The sequence below is a fragment of the Leopardus geoffroyi genome, chromosome B1 (assembly GCF_018350155.1).
Source record: "Leopardus geoffroyi isolate Oge1 chromosome B1, O.geoffroyi_Oge1_pat1.0, whole genome shotgun sequence".
NCBI lineage: Eukaryota > Metazoa > Chordata > Mammalia > Carnivora > Felidae > Leopardus > Leopardus geoffroyi.
In genome coordinates, this window is record NC_059327.1 from 24161006 (window position 1) to 24187195 (window position 26190).

At 36.9% G+C, this 26190-nt stretch overlaps 1 protein-coding gene across 4 annotated transcripts in view; it reads left to right on the forward strand.

The window, feature by feature from the left end:
* SGCZ (sarcoglycan zeta) overlaps nt 1-11155 on the forward strand; it is a 1098717-nt gene extending 1087562 nt beyond the window's left edge. For all 4 annotated transcript variants that reach the window (XM_045455204.1, XM_045455211.1, XM_045455230.1 and 1 more), the window contains exon 8: nt 9625-11155. In XM_045455204.1, coding sequence (XP_045311160.1) covers nt 9625-9819 — 195 coding nt within the window. In that variant the 3' untranslated portion in view covers nt 9820-11155. The remainder of the gene's footprint in view (nt 1-9624) is intronic.
* Nucleotides 11156-26190: the final 15035 nt, after the last annotated feature.

Below are 26190 nucleotides of genomic sequence, written 5' to 3' on the forward strand. Positions count from 1 at the left end.
TCCGATAGTACAGAGCCGAAGTTGGACACTTAGCTGCCTGAGCTACCCAGATGCCCCTGTAAGGGATTTTAGTTTGAACTTTTAATAGCCTCTCCAGGCCAGAAGTCAAACCAGATACTTGCCATTAGAATTGCCTGAACTACCTGTACATTTGAGTGAATTCTTCTTGAGGTCCCCAACATATCCTTAGGAGTCTGCACCTGCCAAGAAGTGACTTTACTCACCCCGTAAGGCTGCTGGAAACTCTATAAGCAAGGTACCAGGCCAACAGTTCCAAGGGGCTCTTTTGGATCCATAAAGTCAACTTTAGTTCCTTAAAGTTGTCTAGTCATATCAGTTTATCCATACCTTTCTCAACTATGACATTCCAGTCAAAGTCTTGGTGATATAATCAGTGTTTCCAAGGGTGTACTGTTACAAGAATGAATTCTTATTGAACTTATGTAAACAATTATAATTGCCGTGAAAGAAAGAATACTCACTGAGAGTTTCTGAATTTTAAAGGATTCAGGTAGGGAGAAAAGTGAAAGGTCTTAACTTATTTGCAAAGGAATGTTTTATCAAATTTCTGTAAGACATAGACATCATAGGAGAACATGTTTCCTGCAGTCTGAAAGAAAAAATGTTAGTGAGCCAGCAGTATTTTTTTAAAAAGTTATAAAAACTATGTATTCAGGGGGTGCCTGGGTGGCTCAGTCAGTTGAGCGACCGACTTCGGCTCAGGTCATGATCTCAGAGTTTGTGAGTTTGAGCCCCGCGTCGGGCTCTGTGCTGACAGCTCAGAGCCTGCTTCTGATTCTGTGTCTCCCTCTCTCTCTGTCCTTCCCCCACTCATGCTCTGTCTCTCTCTGTCTCAGAAATAAACATAAAAAAAAATTTTTAAAACTATGTATTCAGCCCCACATTACTAATTTTTGTTCCATTTAAATACAGTTTTCCCAGCAAGTCCAAAAATTCTTACCTAGTTTAGTTTCATGATATTAAGGGTGTCAAAAACCTGTATTTTCAAAAGTTCTTTTCATGAACCTCTTTGAGGTTGAAAACATTTGCAAGAGCATCAGAACAATGACTGTAAATGACAAGACTCAAAAATGGACATGGTTAAAGATCTGATGAGAGTTCATTATATAGTGTAGTTGACAAGGAAATCCAGTTATTTCTGTAACATACATTTTAACAATTAAAATGTCAAGTGACAACCTTATACCAGGACATATTAAAGCTTTAGGGATTTCATATGATTTCTGGAACAGTTATTTGTAAATAACTTAATTCATAAAGTTGAACTCATGTAATTCATATAATTTCTAGAACATTGACCCATAGAGTATAATCTAAGAAAGTTTATTATCATTTGTTTAATAATGCCTCCCTTATAATTTAACAAACCGTATAAACAAGCACATGCCTAAATAGGATCATAGATTACTATAAATCTTAATATTCCAAAGACAAATACATAGGATTATACAATTGTTAGCAAAATTTAGCTCCTTTAATATTGAAAGATTTCATTTACTTAAGTAATCAAAGACCTAACAAAAACAAATATGAAATCTTATTTTTCTGGACAGATAAAGAAAAAAAAAACTTTGTTTATAATTTCTTATTAAGAGCAGACCAACAATGCAAGAAAACCTTGTCTGTTTAATAGAAAAACCAAATTTTATTTTTATACCAGTGTACTTTTAAAACTCATCTATTCTAATCTTAGTCCTGACCACATGACATTCTTTTCCAAAGATTCTCTCCACAAACCTTCTGCAGCTTTCTTTTTCATTCAGATTTTGTCCTAAGCCTTCTCTCTCTAAACAGTCTCATCTTAGGACAAAATTACTTTCTTCCTGCAACAAAAATATTTTCTTCATTCTTTACGCCTCTTTAAACATATTTCCTTTTTTTTTTAATTCAGTGTTGTTTTCCTTCTCATTTACAGCAGTCTCAACTACATTTATCAGAATTTTAAGTCTTAGAAACCTCAATTTCTAGTAAAAACTAGGTAGTAACCAGGTATGAATGGTCTGTTACAACACTATTTTCTTTACTTTTGGCAATTTACAAATTTTTTGGAAATATACAAATACATTTCATAATTTTTAAAAACATGAACTTTTTTTATGGTACAGTCATTTAATATAGCATAAAACATGTTTACCAACAGATTCAAATGTATCTTTAGTTTTTTTTGTAATAAGCCAAAAGCAGATGAATCTGTTTAGCAATTAACATGTTAGTATTTTATCTTATTTTGAAAAGATTCAGATTCCCAATGAACTTAACCCAATGTATCACTTAACCTAGCAAAGCTTTAAAGTTTCAGGTTACCAAAGATTTTGAAAGCTATAGACCTTTTTATTTAATTTACTTATTCTTAACAATTACCCATGAAAACCTCAGGAGACAGAAAGAACCTAACATTATTTTAAGTCATTTTTGCTGACAAATTGTAACAGATACAACATGAATGTAATAAACTCAGGTACAATGAAAGCTCGATGTTGATAACTCCAAAAGACATGTTTTTAATTAAACCAACAGCCTTGAATTAGCTTGAATACCAAGGATGTTGCACCCGTGTCCACTAAACAGCCAATCTGTTTGCTCCCACTGTCCATTTTACTTGGTGCTCTTGTGGGGAAATTGAAAGTGAGCGCTTTAAGTCTAGGGGGGCTGGAGGCCCCAGGGATGGTACAGGAGGAGGAGCCAGCAGCCTGAGTGGCCCCAGTGGTGGTGAGGGGACAGGAGGAAGGGGAGGAAGAGATGGCAGGGAGCCCCCGGCAAGGCCAGAGGCAGATTTAAAAATAATTTTTTTTTCAACGTTTATTTATTTTTGGGACAGAGAGAGACAGAGCATGAACGGGGGAGGGGCAGAGAGAGAGAGGGAGACACAGAATCAGAAACAGGCTCCAGGCTCTGAGCCATCAGCCCAGAGCCCGACGCGGGGCTCGAACTCACGGACCGCGAGATCGTGACCTGGCTGAAGTCGGACGCTTAACCGACTGCGCCACCCAGGCGCCCCCAGAGGCAGATTTTAAAGTTTGGACAATCATTTCTCCATCTCTGTCTCTGGTCTCTCCCTTCTGCCAAACATGTTTTTTCTCTGGTTGCCCTTTAGCCCCCTGGGGGAGGTCAGGAGCAGGTAGTGTGTCGGACATCAGTTCTGGTGCTGGTACTCGGGGAGGTGGATTTAGGATTTCTAGTCGCTCCCCATCTCCCTCCTCCTTTTCCTCAGTATTCTGATTATTGGGAAGGGGGTCAGATGTCTTGGATTTTTGTTCCTCCTTACTTCTCTGGAGCATCAAGTAGGGCCCTTCCCGTGAGGCATCTGTATTATGGAGTAACGTATAGGCCTGAATGTAAGGAAGTTCATCCCAGATCTAGTGAACTTAAGAAACATACAGGTTAGTTTTTATCTGAGTGGTTTTTAGAATGCCCAGTTTTTACAAGTGCTTGCCTTTAAACCAATTACATAGAGCTCCTTTACAAATTAATTTTAGCAATACCATCTGGAGATAGAAAAAATATCTCGTATTTATAACACATATGGACACATATACACAAACAAGATGCAAACAAAATCTAGCCTGTTTCACTATTTGTGGAGAAGACATGACAAACCCGATTTCTAAGTATCCTGTTTTTATTAAAACAAACCTAACTGTAAGATAGCATTATAATTTATGGATCCATTCATTAGTTATATTTTATTTTCCATTTAGAACACGGCTGACTTTGTGCAAAGATACCAAAAACTGCAGCAACAAATAAATCAAATGAAGCCTAGAATACGTGGTTCCTTCCCAAAAGTGGGAGGCTTCCCTGATTGAACCAAACAGCTTCCTAGGTTTTGGTTGTTTAGTCGTATAGCCAGCTTTTTCTAATTCTGTGTACAAGAAAACTAATTTAGACATGTCAGAAGAGCCCTATTTGAGACTCACGTGGTCCTTAAATTTTTTCCACCTGGAGAGCACGAGCGGTAACCCTCAACAGCTCTAATAAAAGCAGGACCATCAGCTTAAATTGAGGGGGTCTGGCTATCAGGTCTCTTTGCCGACATACCTGTGAGGTACTGAGACGTCAGAGGGGCACAGAGAGTGGGTGCTGGTCCCCCATTGCCGGTTGCAGAGGAGCCCCCGGGGGTTGTCAGCCGAGCTGCTCCAACCTCCTGTCCCCTATGCCAGGAAAGGTCAGCGCAAAATGAACAAAGTCTAACAAAATTTTAAAGAGAAAGGGGAAAAAAAAAAAGTTTTATTCCGGTCAAGTTAGGATAGCTGCTGGGGATACCGTCTTCAAAGAAGAGAATGCTTCCAGGGAAGGGGGGTTCAACTACAAATCATGAGAGGACTTTTCAGACAGTTGTAGGCTTTTAAGTTCCGCGTATGGGCAAGACTGCATGGCTTTAGTCTCGGGGGGACTGAGAGGGGGGTTTGGAATAGTCCATTTTAACTTTTAAATGAGGCAGATTTAAGTCCACAGTTGAGTACACAGATACCAAAAGTAAACAGGTTTTTAAAAGTTTATTTATTTTGAGAGAAAGAGAGCGAGAGCCCCAAGCAGGCTCCGCGCTGTCAGCACAGAGCCAGATGTAGGACTCAAGCTCCCAAACGGTGAGATCATGAGCTGAAATCAAGAGTCTGATGCTTAAACCACTGGGCCATCCACACAACCCCAAAAGTAAATAGGTTTTCCAACAAAGTTACAAATCAGGGACCCCCCAGAGGGGAGAAAAGGTGGTTAAAAAAAAAAAAAAGGCAAAGAGAGGGACAAAGAAAAGGAAGCCCAGAAGCGGACTCTAACTCTAGCCCAGGAACTCTAGCCCCTTACCAGGTTGATCGGTCCTGGAGGGAATCTCCCAAAATCACCGCTCAAAGGGACCTAAATGGGAGTCCCTTTTTCCAAAGGTGCTGGTAGCAAAGATAAGAACCAGGGGGCTCCTGCTCCGGTGGGAGGCTTCAAATGCTCCAAGTCTGTGGGTGGCGTCAACTACCTTCTGAAGGCCCAGGCCGGCTGCACCTGCAGGGCCTGGGACAGGTCCCTGCCACCTGCGAGGAGCGGAGCCCTGGTGCAGTCCCGTCACTGAGATTACGTCCTTCTGTTGAAGGAAAACAAGGGAGCAAACAAAACTGCTAAGAGAAGATAGAAAAGAAAATCCTGATAGGAGTGAAGGGATGGGGCCAGAGCATTGCCTGAGGGGCAGTGAGGAAAAGGGGAGGCTGGAGACCCACCCGTCCCCGACCAGAGAGGCCTGGCGGCCCTTCAGTCGTGGGCGTTGGGCCGGGTCTAGCGTCCCTAGTTCTACTGGGTCGCGTCTCCTCTTAGGGCCCCTTCCTGGTCCACAGATACACTCGGGTCCTTGGGTCCCGCAATGGTGGAAATCGGGCCGACCCGAGATGAAAAAGCACATGCTCCTGAGGCTGGAGCACCAGGGAGGCGGCACAAACGAAGCAATGGCCAGGCTGACTCTCCGAGGAGAGGTCAGAGAGAATATTTTAAAGAAGCAGGTGGAAAGAGGGTGGAGTGGAAGCACCTGTGCGCTTAAGGGTCCTGCTTCTTCAAGTGTTGCTCGTGTTTAATTAACACGTTAAATCTCCACCCCTGGGCATGATTTTTAGTATCATAATGAGGGGGGAAAGTCGGTGAAAGTTCAGTACTGGGCTCCGTCTTGGCCCAAGCTGGTTTGCCCGGGACTCGCTTGCCTCTTAGCTGGTGCTTTGCTCTGCAAGAAAACTAGGGGCGCCTGGGTGGCTTCGTCGGTTAAGCGTCTGACTTCGGCTCAGGTCACGATCTCGCGGTCCGTGAGTTCAAGCCCTGCGTCGGGCTCTGTGCTGACAGCTCAGAGCCTGGAGCCTGTTTCGGATTCTGTGTCTCCCTCTCTCTCTGCCCCTCTCCAGTTCATGCTCTGTCTCTCTCTGTCTCAAAAATAAATAAACGTTAAAAAAAAATTTTTTTTAAAGAAAACTCACGGTGGCCAGCAGGCAGCAAGGAGTTTTCCAGGTGCGCAGGGACTTGTTCCCGAGGTCCCTGAGGGTCTCACAAACATGCTGCGGAAACCTGGCAAAGCTGGGCTGGAAAGGGTCGACGTGAAACACCTCTTTTTACCTCCCGATTTATTTTTTTCTATCTCAAGCCAAGACAATATCATTTCCAAAAGCCCCACGCATTTAAAGTTATTAATAAACTATACGTCCCCTAAACGGGTGAGGGTACAGTCTGAATCTCAGAAGTTCACGGAATTAAGTGTTGTCCTCTGACGACAAGCTGTCAAGAGTAGAGATTGGAGAACATGGGGGGCGGGGGGGTTGGTTTGCTGCTCTGCTCACATCAGGCCAAATGGTTGAGGCCTCCACAGCTGTGCTTGTGTCCACAGCTGCCACCTGCACGCCCTGCCTGTACAGAAACCGCCACTCTCCACAGCTGTTCCCTCAGGCTGCACGCAGGGGCAGGGGGATGACCAGTTCCGTAGCTGTAGAAACGAGCGGGGCTCCATAGCTGTAGAAACCGTGTCAGCAAAGCTGCGCCAAACTGCCAGGGCTAACCAGCCACGTGGATTTCTGTGCTTACTAATAAATGAACCACTCACAGTATCTTCCGGTCCCATCCCACAGGAGCCTCTTCAGCCCACGTTCGTTAGCTTTCCATTTCCACCCTCCATCGTCTTGTTTATTTGTCCGTGGTTCTCTGGACGAAATACCAGCTGCTGGTGTTTCCTCGGAGCCAACGCCTCTGCAAACATGCAGACCTAAAACCGGCTGTCCCAGAGCTCGCCCGGTAACATGTTTCTGGCAAAGCTGAAATTTCCGCTTTCTGAGAGCATGCTAGTTTCTAAGACGAAGTGAGGAAAGTGCGAGCCCAGTTCCTCTCTTAAACCCATCCAGTAGAGAAGTCATCCCTCGGTACCTGGGGAGAAGCGAGCTAAAGAGCCCAGACTATGTCAATAGTTGGTGGTACAGCCACTCATGTCGCTCAACAAGGGGACACAGAGCCAGGAGAAAGGAGGCCCAGCCTCTCTACCCCAAAATATGCCTTTTCCTTCTGGAAAAGGAGCTTTTAACTTTCCTATCAGGCAAAAAAAAAAAGTCTCCTTAAAGAAATGAGAACGGGAGCACAGCAGTAATTATGTAACCCTTAAAGAAGTAATTATGGGGTGATAAATTTCAGTATTTGACACCTACAAATGAAAGTTTTAATGACACTTTAACTCGAATGTTGTTGGTGAATTCAGTCATCCCTATGCTTTCCGATCTACTCATTTATTCCACCACCATTTATATATTATGTGGAAACTGTATGTTGCAGAGTCAAATACTGCGAAGTTATAAAAAATTTCAGGTATGATTCTATCTTCAAGGAGGATATAATTTAGTATATAAAGGCAGATATAAATAGGACTGTAAAATAACATCAACTAAGGAACAAAATAAAATATAATAATACGTGTCTATGGGAGAACCAATGAGGAGAACCTTTTCTATGGAGGGTGAAGTGAATGCACTGGGCTTTGCTGGAGGGTGACACTTGTACCCTAGAGGGGAGAGACATGCCTACTGGCGAAGGAAGAACACGATTTCATGCACCAAGCAGTGGCACAATTTTATGCACTGTTCTGCAGCTGTGAACCAAAGACAGCTGTAGATGGACCTTGCAAGTAAGAGAAGCAAACAATGAAGGAATGCACACTTAGTATAATGTTAGGAAGGGACTGGTACTATAGAGAAAAGTAAAGCTGTCAAAGAAAGATTAATGGATTAGTGTTATTTTCATGGAGTGGTTAAAAAAATCCTTTTATAGGTGACCTTTTAGCGGAGATCTGACCACATCTAAAGTAATCTATAATATACATGTCTCTGGTATATGAACTCTTTTTCTGTCTTATTTGCAGCATGCGATAGATTCCTGCGTTTCAATGTTTTAATTAAAAAATAAAACATAAAGGAGTTGGCTATTAAAACATAATAAAAACTAAGCAGAACAAGTCAGTCAGAGAAAGACAAATTATGATTTCACTCCTAGGTGGGGTTTAAGAAACAAAACAAATGAACATAGGGGAAGGGAAGGAAAAACAAGACAAAAACAGTGATAAGATAAATAAGAAAAGTAAGATAAAAACCATAAGAGACTCTTAAATGCAGAGAACTAACTGAGGGTTGCTGGAGGGGAGGTGGGAGGGGATGGGCTAAATGGGTGATGGGCATTAAGGAGGGGACTTATTGGGATGAGCACTGGGTGTTATATGTAAGTGATGAATCTCAATTTAGACTCTTGAAACTAATACTACAGTAGTTGTTAATTAACTTGAACTTAAATACATACATACTTAAAAATAGTAATAAATACCCAAAAAAGGCAAAAAGCAGAAATCACCCTCCTACCCGTTTTCTAACCAGCCCGTGAATAGCTAACCCCACTTGTAAATATCTGGAGCAAAAAAGTATTCCAGGCTGAGGAAATAGGGAGTAAACAAGACCTGAGGCCAGAGTTCTTTTGATATGTTGGAGAAAATGCAAATGCTGGAGCAAAGACAGTGACCAGAAATGGTGTTAGAGAGAGGCCAGATCTTGGAGGGCTCCTGAGTCTTGGGGAGGAATCCATATTCATGATAAATGTGGTGGGAGGCCATCAGGGAATTTTGAGCAGGGGCGGGGGACAAGACCTGATCTGTAGTTTTTAGAAGTTCACTAAGCAAGATGATGTAAAATAGGCTCTAAGAGGACAAGAATGGCAGCTGGCAGGCCAGTTAGGGGGCTATCCTAGGATTTCCGGTGAGAAACAAATAGGACTTGGAGGAGAGCAAATATGTGGGAAATGGAGTAATCTCAGACTCTCCTGTCAATTTAGAGACGCCTGTAGGCAGTAATTAGCTACCTAACAATGGAATGAAGAAATAGCTCCAGAAAGTGGTTTCTTTGCTCATTCAAATTCATGACTCAGCTTTTCTTTCTTTGAAACTTTCCCCCTGCATGTCAAAACCACGTGATCACTGTCCCTCAACGTGGCAAGTCCATGTTTGGAATAAGTGAAGTAATTTTGCAACTTAGAAAATACAGCAAAGGAAGTGTGGCATACAAGTAGTACATTTCATGGAAATTTCAAACCTGATTGTATCTAATAATTGTTGTTAATAGTGTGAATTATCTACTTGGTATATTTCCTTCGGACTCTCTGTCAACACGATTTTATGACTTTTGAAACATCAGGCCAGAGAGTATTTTTTTCTTTAATTATTAACTGTCCATCCTTTCAGTAACGCCCTCTCCATGCACATCCTTATTTCTTTGTATATTCTTTAGACCAGGCACGATTGAGAAGTTGAAAGGGAGAGACTCTGTCAAACTCATTAATTTTCTGTGGTGTTTGAATAAGTGGGTTGGCCCCTTAAGCAGATTGTGCAGTATTGCTTTTCAGATCGAGGGCTTTCTGTCAGAAAGCACCACGTCTCAAAGGAGGAGAGAGCTGCCGAGCTTTTGGGCTGTGCCTTCGGAATGTAATTTGTTTGTTCAACAAAGCGTGGCAGCTAAAACCAATAGCATTGTTTGTTGTTTGGTCTTTCTTATTAGACCCTGTTGTAAAGCTCCGAGGAACGTAGAATGCTAAAATGAATTGAAATGCACTTTCATTTCCCCCTAGATCTTTTTGAACGCAGAGAAAATCCGGCTGGGGAATCTACCGACCGGCTCTTTCTCATCGTCTTCACCCAGCTCCTCGAATTCTCGGCAGGCAGTGTACGAACTGTGTGTCTGCCCCAATGGCAAACTTTACCTTTCTCCAGCGGGACTAGGTTCCACTTGTCAGTCCAGTAGCAGCATCTGCTTGTGGAGCTGAAGTGACTGATTTCTCCTCACACCAGAATAGCCTTTTGTTCCCGTCCGTCTGCTTCACAGTTCTGCTCGGTTTCCCTTGTGATCAGTCCAGAGCTTCTTCGAATGGTCCACAGAGCAACTTGTTCCCATGCAAGCAGGGATTCGCTGCCACCTTCTCTTGTGATTTACTGTACTGCTCAACGCAGAGAGTGTGGGTGACAGAACAGTGGAAAAAAATCACCTTCCGCGGGAAAACTGGATCATAACTTTTGCTCAAAAGGGAGAAAAACATAGGTGCCTTTGCTACGTGAAGTGAAGCACACAGTTTTAGATTTTTGCAGGACCTGGATATGAACTGCACACATACACATTACATAGATGAAATTCTCAGTATCCAATGGCAAGATGAGATGGTTGACCCTGTCAGAAAACTAATTCGACAGTCTGAAAGCACAATTTTCCAATCATCTTTTTGGATATAAACTTTTATCCCCGAATTTTAAAATTTTGAAGCATTGTATAATGCTTGCTTTACTAAAAATTAAATTCGATACATGATTTTTAACAAAACGAAACAAAACAAGACAGAACCCCACCTTGAGTTTTATTTGTTTCTTTGAATTCAGTGTGTTGTTACTCTTTGTCTACTAAGTCTAGAATTTTGTACATTAGGTAATTTTGAAAGCACTCAGCAATATAATCTTTACAGAATTAACAAAATGCCATTATACTGTCATTTGTCAGATCTGAATGGCCTTATATAGTATTTACTTGGCTTTTGCATGTGACGTATTTGCTTTTAACGAAACATCTAATTTATTCCGATATAAGATAGGATTAAGAGAGATCTACTGATGGTATGGAATCCATAGATTTTTATTTTTTTTAATTCACCTGCTATCTTTTACACTAGGTTCTCATAGTACAACTCTTTGTTTTCTCCACTCCCTTTAAATTTGACTCTGACTGCTAAAATTCAACCATATCCTCTAAATCAATTAATACTAATGTGATGCATTATGCCGAGAATGGGTTCACTTTCCATTGGAATATAACCTTCAGAATTATATCTATGTATTCTTTTTTATTGGAGATTAAGATTTAAGGATGGTCGAAAGTAAATTATAACTCCCTGCTTAAACAGTAAAAACTATAAATGTTAACAAATATGTTGAAAATGTGTTTACTCCATTACATTCCTATTTTAAGGAATTTGGTTGTGTTTCCTTTCAGCTCTTAACATTTGGTTACCTTTATTAGACTGTTAAGCTACCCTGGCATCAGAAATCCTAGCTCCTTCCATTCTCCACTGCTTATTTTTGTAAAGTAGCACGAATAAATAACTCCAGAATAATGCAGATTTGTTGCTCACAGCACTCCTTAACTGGAATCCTTGAAACTTACAGAATCCAAGAATGTAAAATTGTATTTAAGTCTTTCCTATTATGGGAAGATGAGTTGATTAAGGTAAGTCCTTAATTTTCACATGTCAATCAATTTCCTTTTCCCCCATGCACCCGATGGCAAGCGTGTGCAAGCTTCATTCGGGGCTCTGTGACTGTAGATCCTTTGAAAGTCAGGCCTCCACGGCAGCAAAGTGGGGATGGGACCCTGTTGAATAATTTAGCAAAAGTAGGAAAAATTAGGTGATGTAAGCAACAAACTGAACCATTTGGCCAGAATACATACATACCCTTGTTTGGATAACCTAACCTACTGAATGCTTGAAAAAGCTCCATTTTACTAAAATGCATTCTGTACTCAGCAAAAAGTCAGAAAGCTAGCGCACTTTTATCACTTTTTACAATAGAACTTGACTTGTGCTTAGAAGTTATTAGAGAAAACTCAATTTCCTATTGAAGTAAGCACTATGCAGTTGCTTACAAAGTCCTATCATAACGTAAGAGTTCAACTTATGTAAATTAAAACATTAGAATTTAATATGAGAAATTCTCATGCTGGGTTAGCCAAGTACACGAAGTATATAACACAAGAAGTTTTGAGAAATTATGGGTGCTAATCACTGTGTTACGGACCTTTTAGGAAAACACTGTGCATTAATTGGACATATTCAAGTTCTAAACATCCCTCAATTAAAACAATTAGAAAGTTTTTTTAGTCAAATGGTAACAATTCTTTTGATTAGTAATTAGCACTGTTTCTAATCTCAGCTCTGTCCTCTACTGATCAGTGAGCTGATTTAGGCAGTCTGGGTATATCTCCAGACTCCAGTTTACTCAACTATACGACAAAAGTACTGAGTCAAATGGTCTCTTGAGATTCCTTCCAGCTCTAACATGTTCTAATTCCAAGAGCAAATATTTTAGGAGGTGGAAGGGCCGCTGAAATGTAAAATTATATGTCATAAGAGGAGAAAAAAGGAAAGAGAATGAGGAGACAAACGGTATAAAATCCAATTCCAGTGACGGGCTGTCCAATTGCACATTCAAATAGGTTCTGAAATGGTATAGACACAATTTGAAATATATGTTAAGAGATTTAGACTAGGTCTGAATGATGTAAAAATATCTGTTTGATTTAGTACAAAAAAATAGTGATACAGATGGCTTTTCCTATCCAACACTGAGTGGTTGGTTTAAATTACTCGGCTGGCTGTTTTAGATTCCTGAAAATCTAAGTATAGACTCAGCCTCAGAGTTTGAGTTTCTATTGAAGGCATAGACGATTGCTCCTAAAAGTCCTTCATTTCCTCATAAATGAAGGCTTGGTTCTTTCCTATTACAGAGTTTCTTTAACTGCAGACTAAACAGATTTATCATATTTCTCCAATAGCATTTTTTATATGACAACACATATAAATATAGTGCAGTTTACTTAGATGCAGGTTTTATCTTTCCTAAATTTAACTCGGAAAAAAATAATTCCTTTAAGGTGTCCCACATAGATAATAAACTCTGTTTATCCTGGAGAAGGCGGGAAGAGAAGAAGGGAGGAAGGCAGGCCCACAGGCAGGGAGCATAAAAGGAAAGAAAGGGATTGACAGTATTCCTAGCATTAAAATTTTTAGCTGGGAATGAATGAACAGCAAGTATTTGAGTTCTGATTCTGGGGAGGTTGAAAGGAGAGAAGCAAAGAAGACACACTATTCCTTGTTCTTTTAGAACATTTAAATGAGACACGCTCAAAAAAATATACTCCCAAATTTCCTGTTTCTTTTGCTCAACCTCTCTAAAATTTCTACCCTGTACTTCTTGGTCCTATCCCCCCCCCCCTTATTTTATTAGGAACCACAAGCTTGATAGTTTGGTACATAATTATTTATTGAAGGATTTAAGATCAATCTATACTTCGAATTTTACACTAATCAGGAAATCTTAGATTTCAGTCCCCCAAATCTCTGAAAACGGAGCCTGGAGTTTGAGTTCTAGTTCTGCCCCTATCTACTCAAGAAAGGTACTTAAGGAATGTGCCTCGTTATCTCAGCCACAGTTTACTTACCTGTGAGAGTGGTACAGCCAACTAGAAGTTTCCTTTGGTTACTTTCATCTCTAAATTTCACTGATTCACTCAAGAAGAGACTCAGCAATCTTGAGTTCAGTAGCATCGTCTAAACTAGCGTTAGTGATCTTCTCTACCTTAACATGTTGGTTGTAAATGTTAAAATGCGGATCTTTCCAGCACCCTGCTCCTTATTCCTTTTTCTATATTCTTTCTTGCTCTTACCTTGTGGACACTAATGTCTCTTTTAGAAATAATGCTTCGTTGACAGGCTTCAGTACTATGATTGACATTAAATATATGAAAAAGAATATATTTGGGTCTCATTAACAATGACTGTTTAGGAAATTCATAGAGATATTTACCAAATATTAATACTCTATTGGTCATTCTGTTCCTACTTATCCCCATCAGACTAAAAATCACTGGTCTTCTGAAGAAAAGGTAATTTGATCACCAAAGTCAGTTGCTGAATTTGTATAACCATTCAAATTTGCTGCATATTCTACCCTCTGAGTTACTCAATTGGACTGTGCCTCATTTCATAAAACTGGCATTGGATGCAATAAAAACTCCTCATGGATTGTGTCACTGCAAGCATGGAATGTCTGTGTGAGGCAGCAGTTGGGACAAGGCTGGAGAGTGTTTAATGCACTTAAGTGCTATATTTTATAACAGTGTCAGTATCCTATTAAATTATTAAAAGAGCTGAAGATATTTAATGGCCAAATTTTCTATACAGCCATCAAAGCCAAATTCACATTTGAGTTACTTAAGAGTAAGGCCTTACCTTATTCTTCCAGCAGCTTTGGTCTAATTCGAATTGTTCATGTGACCATATTTAAAAGATACCTGGAGAACGTATTTTCTCTATGTAGTAGTATATGATAGTAATGTGTATTGCATATATTGCATAATATCATTATCACAAAGTAAAATGATATTGTATTTTTATTCTTTTAAAATAATCATAAACTAATGAATGACCTCATTGAACACTGTTATTCATATTGTTTTATACTGCAGTTCATTAGTTATCTAAATATCAAAGACCAAAGACTGGGATTTCTATTGTATTTAGCTCTGCAACCCTGCTGCTTCTACTAATTTATTCAAATGAATAGGAGGGCTTATAATTATAACATGAGGCAGTAAACATCCTCCGTGCAGGATTCTGAGCTGTAGATCATTAATTACCGTTGTGGTTTTGGAAGGAAAATTTTGTTAGTATAGTCCACTTACCTTTTATACATGCATAATAAGCTCCTTGATACTCATAAGACCAGTATATAAAGACTATATCCTAAAATGGGCACCGGATGGTTTTACTCAGCGGAGTTTCAACTTTCATTGCTTGGTAAAAATTCTTTGGAGGATGTAATTAATTTCAAATACTTTCAGAACCAGAGGGCTATTTTTTAAGTGTTGATTGAAGCGGTTCCACTCTTTGAGAAAGTCAATGAAAAACATGAAAGGAAATGAGGTATAATGAACTGTGATCATTTATGTTTTTGCAGTCTTAATACCTCATTTGTCTGAATATTTATAAATAAGAGCCAAACAGGGTTGAAGATGTGCAAGGACATTCGCTAACAATGGAGATACGTAATTTCAAGTTTGAGTGTCTCGTTATTTATACAATTCTTTAAACCAGGTCCACTACTCATTTATTTTGTTTTGTAATTTTCATGTAAATGTTTTCTTGTATATATAGATATATGAAAAATGGAACTATTTTCTTACACATACTATGCAATATGTTTGTAAAATTGCAATATTACCAAAATACAAAAGCTGTGCTTTTGTACTCTATCTTGCTTTATGTAAAATCAATCTTTTTCTATTTAAATGGACTACCTGTCCCATAAACTGTAGATAACCTATCTATTCAAAAATCAGTCTATTGTATCTTTTGTTTAGTTTGGGGTGGATTGGGTTCTATTTCTTTTGGGAGAAAACGCACCAGTTTGGCAGTTGGAAACTTTGTTTTCCTCAAAAAATGAGACCTTTGAAGCATGCAATGAGCTCATATAATTTAAGATCTCTCCTGTAATACTTGTATTTTGTCCTGATTTTGGTGCTACTGTGTAACCATGATTAAACGTGATAGTCAAAACAAAGAGGATCAAAACTTACATGCTATCATTTATTTAACTGAAAAAAAAAAAGTTTGAAGAGGAGGGATGTGGGTATTGTAGTGATTAGAGACCTTTTTCAATTATGTGTTTTAGATATCAATTCTAGTAAGACCAATGCTTTTCAAATTTTACTTTAATCTGTATATTTATATTTGATAAAGATGCTTCCCTTATGAAAAATTGAACATATTGTTCTTCTTAAACATATGCCCAGTGAAACTAGAGGAATCAAATTGATTTAAAATTCTTGGTCACTACATTTTACCAAACGATTAACTAATAGTTCATCCCTTCTGCAATCTCCATGATATGATTCTGGGGCTAAGATTAAACGAATTGCTATTTGCTCAAATATACATCCCTACACAGACCCATATCATTACACATAAATACATACAAGCGCAATGGCACGTGTATATATATATACACACACATACACATATATATGTGTATATATATGTATGTATTTTTTTCTTTGGTTTCAATAAGAAATATTACTTTCTATGAAAGTGAGATATATGGTAATGAAAAATCTTGCTATTATAGTAATCACTAGTGATTTTAAATATGTTCTTCCAGTTAAAAAGTATTCTAACTCAAAAAAGGAATAACTTGAAATTATTGAAAATATAAATTGCCCCTCTGGTGTTTTGTTATTTAAAGAAATAGCATTGATACTAAAAGGAGAAAGATTGTCTCATAAAGATTTAATTGCACCTTACAAATACATACTATGCTTTTTCTCAGAACTAGCCCAGTCCACTCATTTTTTTGTTTCTCGTGGTGGATATAAATTTTGAAGATAAGATAAATACATTGGCTTGGCACAGAAAGCATGTTATGTTACAATTAAATATTAGAACAAATTACATTTGCAGATTATTTTAACTGATCTAATCAGGTTTTCTAGGTAGTGATCACTTAGTTTCCAATATATCACTTGTTACCAGAAAGAATATCAGATTTCTTATAACATAGAGTCAACACTTAAAACAGAATAAAAATGATGGGGCGCCTGGGTGGCGCAGTCGGTTAAGCGTCCGACTTCAGCCAGGTCATGATCTCGCGGTCTGTGAGTTCGAGCCCCGCGTCAGGCTCTGGGCTGATGGCTCAGAGCCTGGAGCCTGTTTCCGATTCTGTGTCTCCCTCTCTCTCTGCCCCTCCCCCGTTCATGCTCTGTCTCTCTCTGTCCCAAAAATAAATAAACGTTGAAAAAAAAAAATTTAAAAAAAAAAAAAAAAAAAAACAATAAAAATGAAATTAAAGCCACAGAGAAGAATGAAGGAACAAAAAGGTTGATCGTTAAAATAAAACTAGTTAATATGTTGAATGTTAAGCTTATATTTAAGTTTCCTGAAAGTCAATATTTAAAAGGAAATGGTATAGAATATGTCATTAGAGAAAAATAAGTATGTCGCTTCACAATGTATAAACATTTCCTATGTTAACTCTAAAGAATCTTCTGGCCTAGGTATTTATTTATCCATGGGCCAATAAAGAAAACACAATGCTTAAAAGAAATCATTTCATTTAAAAATTTGTCCTCTATTCACTATTAATAGTTATACATGATAATATGCTATAGGATCAGAGTGTTACAAAGCATGAGAATTTCAATTGATTCGTAATTATTATTCATTAAGACCTGAATAAATTACCCAAAATGTATACAAATTATACAAAATGTGTAAGATGTCAAATATAAATGGAATAGATCCAAAGCATGTGAGATCTTGCCAGATATTTTTGAAAATACATAGTTTTTCTTATTATGCAATTGTTATGTGTCATATAGCAGTGTCTATAAATGAGTTTGGTTTATAATGCAGGAAAGTGACAGTTTGAAAAGTATTGTAGATGAAAAGTCTTGGTAAAATTTCATACCATTTGAATTTTATGAATATGGTGAACTCAGTATTTTCTTGATGTTTACAACTTGCCAGAAGATTCTGAATTCATTGGCCACCACACCTAAGGGCTTTTGGACATCTGTAGAAAGTTACCTATTGTTCTTACGATTAATTAAGGAAATATAAAGCCAAAGAAAGACATACCCCAAATTCTATAGATATATAATACTTTGTTTCCTTGGGTCAATCTCACTACCCGATTGGATTTTGCAGATCGTCTTGAATTTATAGCTGACTTAATGGCATTTCCGTATATTATGAATGTATAGCACATTATACTGAAGTCGCTGTTTAAAGGTGATCTAAAAGCCCAGAAAAAAAATAAATTTAATAAGTTATGGCTTTAGAACAGAGCACCATAATATAAAAATTTTAAATTCATTAAATAATAACTGAAATTTCAAAGTAAAATATTAAAATATAAGTTTCCTTTTACATATCATCTTTTGACATCTACAAATGACTTATTTTTACTGTGATCCATTATCCATCTTGAAGCAGTGCAGTCCTTACAAGTAAATGGATTTGATTTTTAAAAAAGGAGCATCAGTAAAGTAGAAGTAAAAAAAAAAAATCAGATTCTAATTCCTGTATTGCTCTGTCATTCAATAATCTGCATACATCTAATCTAAGTAAGAGGTTTAAACTTCATTTGTGATTGCGCATGGATTCACCTTGCATGCCAACTCTGACCAACTCTGAAAGGGGCTATCAGTATGGGACACTGTACTGAGAATGATTCCAGAACAAAGTTGAAGCTCTCCAGGAAGAGTGACATGATCATTTATAATGTCAGGGGTTCTGGAGTGATTGATTAATTGCAGTACATCTGCCCTATTTTAGCAGTGAAATGATTTTCAAGTTCTTTCAACTCGACACTAGGCTTCAGTTTCCTAAATTGTAAAATAAAGACGTTAAATACAAACTACTTTTAAATGCATCAATATCACCTTAATATGCTTTATGGTTTTAAAGGGTTTAATTCTGTGCTATATAAGATTTACTTTTACTCTAATGTGGCAGTATAACCTATAAAGCAATGTACTGAAATGAAACGAATAAGGAATAGAGGTGGCAGCTGTCAAGCATTTGATGAATTATAGTCCATTCTGTAATTCAAAGTCCACAATGGAATTGCCTGAGTTATGTAAATTATCTGGGCTCTGGGTAACAATTTTACGTGACAGTCTACTGTTCAAAGATAGAAGTTAACTAACATGGGTTAAGCTATATTGTTAATTGTACACTGAATTAAGACACTTAGTTAATGTTACTTCTTTAATTATAATCTCACCTCTTTTTTGGATTAAATTTAATTACTCCCAGTTTTATAGACAAGAAAGTTGTATTTCAGAGAAGTTAAGTAAATCAACTATTATACTTTTTATGTTTAGTTGATTTTAATGCATTCATTTGCTCATTTATTTAATAAATGATAACAAGTACCTACATATGTCAGGCACTATTTTACTAGTCTAGGAATTGGTAAACAAATAGTAGCCAACCAACCAGAGATAGAAAAGGCCCTGACTCTTGTGGAGCTTCTGGATTGGCAGGGAAATGTGGACCACAAATAGTACAAAAATAAATAAGATTATCTCATAAAATGAAAAGTTCTAGGAAGAAAATAAGCAAAGAGTGACAGGGTGAGTCTCACTCTTTATAATAAGCACTTGAAGAAAAAGAATAACCTTGTAATTTCAAGTCACAAAGGGCTTTCTTTTTTTTAAAAAAATTTTTTTTTCAACGTTTATTTATTTTTGGGACAGAGAGAGACAGAGCATGAACGGGGGAGGGGCAGAGAGAGAGGGAGACACAGGATCAGAAACAGGCTCCAGGCTCTGAGCCATCAGCCCAGAGCCGGACGCGGGGCTCGAACTCACGGACCGTGAGATCGTGACCTGGCTGAAGTCGGACGCTTAACCGACTGCGCCACCCAGGCGCCCCACAAAGGGCTTTCTTTATAACATTATCTGGTGATCTGGGGTAGAATGTGGCCAACCCAACCACCTGAATACAAGGATGTCAATTAGGAAAATTGTCATAACAGAAGTTAATTAGGAAGTTAGTATCAAGATTTCAGTAGACTGGGTGGCTCAATTGGTTGAGCATTGGACTCAAGATGTAGGCTCAGGTCATGATCCTAGGGTCATGGGATTGATCTCCACATAGGGCTCCACACTGAGAGTGAAGCCTGCTTAAGATTCTCTCCCTCTCCGTCCTCACACACTCTCTCTAAAAAATTCAAGAATAAATATTCACAGCAATTTTTCAATCTATAGTAGAATTCAAAGTCATAAACTGATATCATGGCTTAGGTCATAATTGCATATAAGGTTTCATGTTTTAGCGTCAGACATCCTCTCTTTTAACACAGACCATTATTGTTGTTGATTTTATGTCCTGATTACATGTGGAAAATTATGCTTCTTCCTGTGTGAGTGTGATGCTTTACCCAGTATCAACAAAAATTATTTTACTATGAAATATCTCCCCTTCAAAAAATAAATCTCAGAATACTAATGATAAAAAATAAAATCCTCGATGTACTGAAAAAAAAAATATATTAATTCATAATGTAACCACCTTCTACCGGGAGGCCATATTTACTCTGGATTGTAGCCCTTACAAAACGCTTGAAGCTTCAACGTTGCTCATATTACATCAAATGACTTATTAGTTGTTTTTCCTCTTCATGTGTCTATTAGAAGAAGTCAGCTATAAAATCGATCTGAGTATTATCACAAAATATATCCCAAGCTAAAGCAATTTTGTCTCTCTCTCTGGGACTCATCTATTGAGTCAAGTGACAAGATTCTTACTATTCCTGCAGTTTTAATGATTGAGTAATAGATTATCAGCTTTGTGTCTTGAATTGTCCTAAAGGCATTTGACAAATACTTATCATGGAAAACACTGAATTACAAATATACACCTTGGACATTTGCCCCTAAGGAAAAGTAGAATTATATGAAGAGAGGGGTTTGGGTAAGTTATTCTTTTTACTTAGGCATCCTAAGATTTTGTGTTGTTACAATGTCCCCAGAATAGTCCAATAAACCTTTATGCCAACCATAATGACTGGCCTAAAAGCAATGCGGTATTTGAAAGCTCCAACATTCAATTTTCAAAGTTTTAATACATAATATAGAGAGGTTTGAGCCAGATAATTTTCCAATTCAGAACCTTTAGATTTTATAAAGAGTATACAGCTCAAGTCATTTCTTTAAATATGGCTTGTTATTATGCGGTATGGTTCTCTTAGCATAGTTAGCATAAGAAAATGCATGGTGATAAATACTTGCTAATTAGAACACTTAAAACAAAAACAATCAAATCAGAGGACTAGTATCTAATATTAGCAACTTAGAGTAACCATCATTTGCATTACAATAGCTTTTTTTTTTCTAGGATAAATCATTTCAGTTTGGAGCACACTTACTGTCAATGTTGATACTGAAAATAGATCCGGAGGCTCTGACTGATCCATCAACTTCCCCACACTGCTTAAAAAAAGCCAAAATGACCTACCCTGTTTTCACCACCCCCTAAATGGGTAAAGCCAAATAGACACAAATACCTTATAGACTTGTAAAATCCATACATATTTCTAAAGTTGTCCTTAAGTGTTATTTCATAATCTAGTTTAAGTAAAGGGTTTTTTTTTAATAGTGGCCCAAGGTAATCCCTGGTCCATATTTGTGTCGTGATCAGGAAAATTAAATGATCTTTTATCCTACTAAAGATCAGGAAACGGAATATAAATCTAATTGAGTCTCTTCAGCCTCAACTTTATCTTTCTCTGTTTTTGTTCTGTATTATTTAAAATCAGTATCTTAATCCACATTTAGAAAATGCTTCTATATGATTGTACTCTACTTTCTAAATTCCTAAAAGCTGAAATAAGATTGATCTAGTTGAGTTACCATGATAATGTGATAAATGCAAAAACTGTTAAAATCTTTCATAGCATAAAAGTTACTGGAATAAACTCTACAAGACAACATACAAGATAAGCTTGAGCACGATTTGAACATGGCTACCTTGTATAAAACGTATAGTTTTTTACCTAGTTTGGCCATATACTTTCAAATTTAAGATGCTGCACTGAAAATGTCAAAGAAAATTGTCATTTTATCTGCAACAATGTGTTAAATTGTCCTGCTCTGGTGGGGAAGTATATTTAATCCATTCCGTGTAACGGCAACAGCTTGATATGAATTATCAGGAAATGGTTTTAGTTTCTGTCCTACCATGCCTCTAAATTCTATGATGGTGTGTAAATGGATCCTGAAAGGGAATTCAGATGTCTGTTTAGCCTAAGAGCAGTGATCAGTCATTGCCCATAAAACATAATGTGTTCAGAAGTTGAGTGAATGATAAGAAGTATATTTTGAAAATTAAAGCGAAATTGATATCTAAAAAATAATCAAAGATTAAAGGCAATTATTCTCATTAAAATGCATCATTTGTATTAAACTCAAAGCCATTATTTACAAACATGATTCCCTCCATGATGACTTCAACACACTGAATAGTATATTGAGAAAATAAAAGACACATAATATCCTTCAAGTGATGCAATTTCCACAGGCTTAGCTTCTCAGTCCATGGTGTCTGGATTAGTCTGGTTTTTCATAACCTCAGAAAAGAAGAATCATCTCAAAAAATAAACAGAAGGAAAAGTACATGGCTTAAAGTATTAATTATTCACTGTTTGACTAGGTTAGCATTTCTGAATCTGAAGATGTATTTAAGCTAGTAATAATCTGGTACCTACAAGTTTTCATTTAATTCCCTGCACTTTTCCCCAAATACATTTATCAAATAGATTAAGATATAACTGGGGCGCCTGGGTGGCGCAGTCGGTTAGGCGTCCGACTTCGGCCAGGTCACGATCTCGCGGTCCGTGAGTTCGAGCCCCGCGTCGGGCTCTGGGCTGATGGCTCAGAGCCTGGAGCCTGTTTCCGATTCTGTGTCTCCCTCTCTCTCTGCCCCTCCCCCGTTCATGCTCTGTCTCTCTCTGTCCCCAAAATAAAGAAACGTTGAAAAAAAAACAAAATTAAAAAAAAAAAAAAAAGATATAACTGGGACATTTTTCTTTACCCAAGGAATTCAACAAAATGATCTTAACCTAAACACCCAAATTCACTATTTGCAAACAGGAACATCTGCAACAAAAGAAGCTGCTTTTCAAAATAAAAGACTGGATTTTCCTAATATAAAAGTGTTACTGGGCAAAAATTTTAAGCAGAATTCACTTAGTAATTGCTTGACTATGGAAAATTCAATTAGCTGCATCTCATTTTTATCCTACACTAACAAAGACATGCTCTATTTTTATTTGAAAATTGGGCCACTCGAATAAACTCAATTATGAGACTTTTCATAGAAATGACCTTATGATTATTCAATGTATAGGAAACTCTTCATAATGCAATTATGCTTACCCCAAATTTACGTAATCTAACATGCACACCTTTAGTTTCCTTTGGGTAATTTGGGAGTTGTATGTCAACTCTTCACAAAAATGCATGAAAGTCCTTGTATTTTTTTCCACGATTACTAGCCTTGTTTGCAGAAAAACATGTTCTCTACCTTAAGAGTGTGCTGGAATCACATCTTTTTTTTTCTTGGTTTTGAGGTTTTTGGGTTTATTTTTGCCTCCTGTTTTAAGATCTTACCTATTTTTAAGTATTATGAATTTTTAATTTTTACTCCTATATAGTACATTTCATGCTTTTTAAAAGGCTGAAAGTTTTATACCTAAACAAAAAAATAATCGCCATATATTTCGGATAACAAGAGGAAAGAATGAATTTTGACCACATAACTTCACTTTCTGAGACAATATAATATATATCAGTTTAGCTAATATCCCTATATAATTTTAAGATGTATAAGCATATCTTCCAAAAATGTAATCTTGTACATTTTAATTTTAAAATATAACTTTGGTCAAATTATTTTTATAATAAAATATTTACATTCCAATAAAATTTCTAAATAGTGTATTATATCCTTTTATAAATTAGTTTTATTGGCATTATTTAAAAATACATGCAATATATTGTAAAAATTTTAAATGCATATTCATTGGTTTTTTTAAAGTAAATATAAATAAAAGTATTTAGTACAAATTATAGTCAAATGTGATAAGTGTGTGTCATTAGAACAAAGGCTTTGCCATTATAACAACATCATTTATTTTAGGAAGAAGAGAAGTCTCTGGGAAAATAGTGGTAAATAAATATTATTATAAATATCGAGACCTCTAATAAAGTGAATCTTAGATTAAAATAGTTACTCAGAAGATAAACTGATCCTTTATTTCTTCTATGATAATATGCCTTTTATTTTTCATGAGTAGAGGATATTCTACAAATATGCACTTTCTTCAATTAATTTTTCTGTAAAAAATCAGCCTGTGGAAATAGGCGGTATTCACCTAAAACCAGACTAGGATATAAGTCTCTTAATGCAGACATATCACACTGAATTGGTGTCTTCAAATGTATGTTTCATTACACACCAGTTCCACAAAATACAAGCAAGGGCGTAAAACAAAAAAAGTCACATGGACAAAACAGAAGTGAACAAGAAAAACCATGAGAAAGACTGGAGGGGAAAGTCATACAATTTTTTTTACCTAAAGATTAATACATGTTGAATAACTTCAACGTGGAGACACATTTTGCAATGTCTCCCAGTTAGTGAAGCAGAGAACCTTTTTTAACAGAGAGTAGCATACTGAACCATATCTTTGGAAATGCTGCTCTAGGTTTTTTGGCAAGGAGCTATATTGTTACCTGAGATTTCACTTACATAGATTCTCCATGTCATTGTGTAAAGAAATGCTTTCAAATCACCTGTCTATCGAATATTCAGATAGCAGTATTTTTTAAATAAAAATTTTCTAATTTACCCCAAGAATTTCCCTTTTGTTTTATTTATGCTATCACTTTGAATTCGATTCTCTTACCTTACTGGCTATTAATATTCATGAAAGCTTCTATGCCTGCACATAAATATTTGACACACCTGGTTTTGATGACAAGTAAATAAAATTACATACTACATAAAAATTGCTTTAGACCTAGATCATCATTTTTCCTTTTACAAGAGTTCAGATTGCATGTGAGCTAAGGCTGTAGCATTAGAGACTCTGTGGAGAAGTGTGACATTTTTATATTTAGTAATAACATACAGAACGAGCAGTTCTATAATCCAATTGTTATTTCACAATGCTTTCTTATACATTGTATTTTAAAAGCTCATTTGTTCCCAGAGCACCTTTAATCTTACTTGTTTCAAGTTTAGATCTCCAAACATTTTTGTTAAAGATTTATGAGAATAAAACTACATAGCCTTTGATAAAAACATTATTTTGCTAAAAGGTAAATGAGGATGAACCCAGTTTTGAAAAGACAGAAAGTCAGCAGTTAGATAATGTTATTTACTGATTCGAATTTCTGTATTTTCTTTTTTCATTGTTTGAAAGCGTTAATAACATAATCTTATTACCTCTAGATTTTACCTAATGAATTGGAATGCCCGATGGCTTGCAAAACTATAGACATATCAGTTTTATTTTTAAAAAACTTTCCAATATTTTTGAGAGAGAAAGAGAGCATGTGAACACACACTTGTGCAGCATATGAGCAGGGGAGGGGGAGAGAGAGGAAGAGAGAGAATCTTAACCAGGCTCCAAGCCCAGTGCAAACCCCCCAAACCTAGGGGGGCTTGATCTCACAACCCCAAGATTATGACCTGAGCCTAAATCAAAAGTCAGATGCTTAACCAACTGAGCCACCCAGGGGTGACTCCAATATTTTTAAAAGAACTCATCTACATCATTATTATGAGATCCAAGATGCAGTAAGAAAAGGAGATTTACAAAACTAGGAGAAGTCCACCACAATCATAAAGTGTACATATTAAATAATTTACTCATTCCTACTTTTGTAATTGTAAACTGTTATAAACACTCTGAAATTACAATTAAAAAGGAGGAAAAAAATCAATCCAATAATACAATATAGAGCTAAGGCTCTATCAATATATGTGAACATATTAGCATATATATTGGTAGGAAAACAGAACAAAATTTGTGAGAATGAATTTAAAAATCTATATTACAAATAGTACCAAATCAAAAATATATTATGGATTGATTTAAAGACATCAAAGTTCTTCAAAACAGTTAGGGTAGGATTATTTTACTCTTACTACAGGAAATATTTCAATGGACAAAAACCAGACTGAATCTGTTGTTAAAAATGTTTGCACTAGAGTCAAAAATAAAAAAATAGCGTACCTCTGTAAAAACTATATAATCCAGAATCTTTTAGTGCAGCTTAAGATACACAACAGTGCCCCACTGGAGACTTCTTAATCTAAATTCCCAAAAACAAAAAACAAAAACACTTGTTTTTGTACAGATACTAATTCTTTATTCCTCTCTAGCTACTTCCTCTCCCAATCTTTCCTGCCAAATATCTTGCCAATGTTTTGAGGTGGTTTCAATGGTAGCTGAATGCCCTGAAAACCTCTATCTAAAATATTCTTAAAGACCCAACAATCACTGCTAGGCAGAAAATCCATTTATTAAGAGCAAATAGAAGGATTCCTCTTTTGTATTGTCTTATGGCCAGGTAACCACGAGTCACTACATTGATCACGCTGTTCATGTTTGCAATTTCTCGTCCAGCATGTCTTTCTGACTTTGATGTCTGTAACCCTGAGTTCAAACACCGACACCCAGAAACACAACGAAGCGGTTCCTTCTCTTTCACTTTAATACCATGTAGCCCTTCATCAATAACAGAACCTCATGTGTATGGCTCTTCCTCAGCGGTTCAACCCAGTCAATATCATCTATTTTTA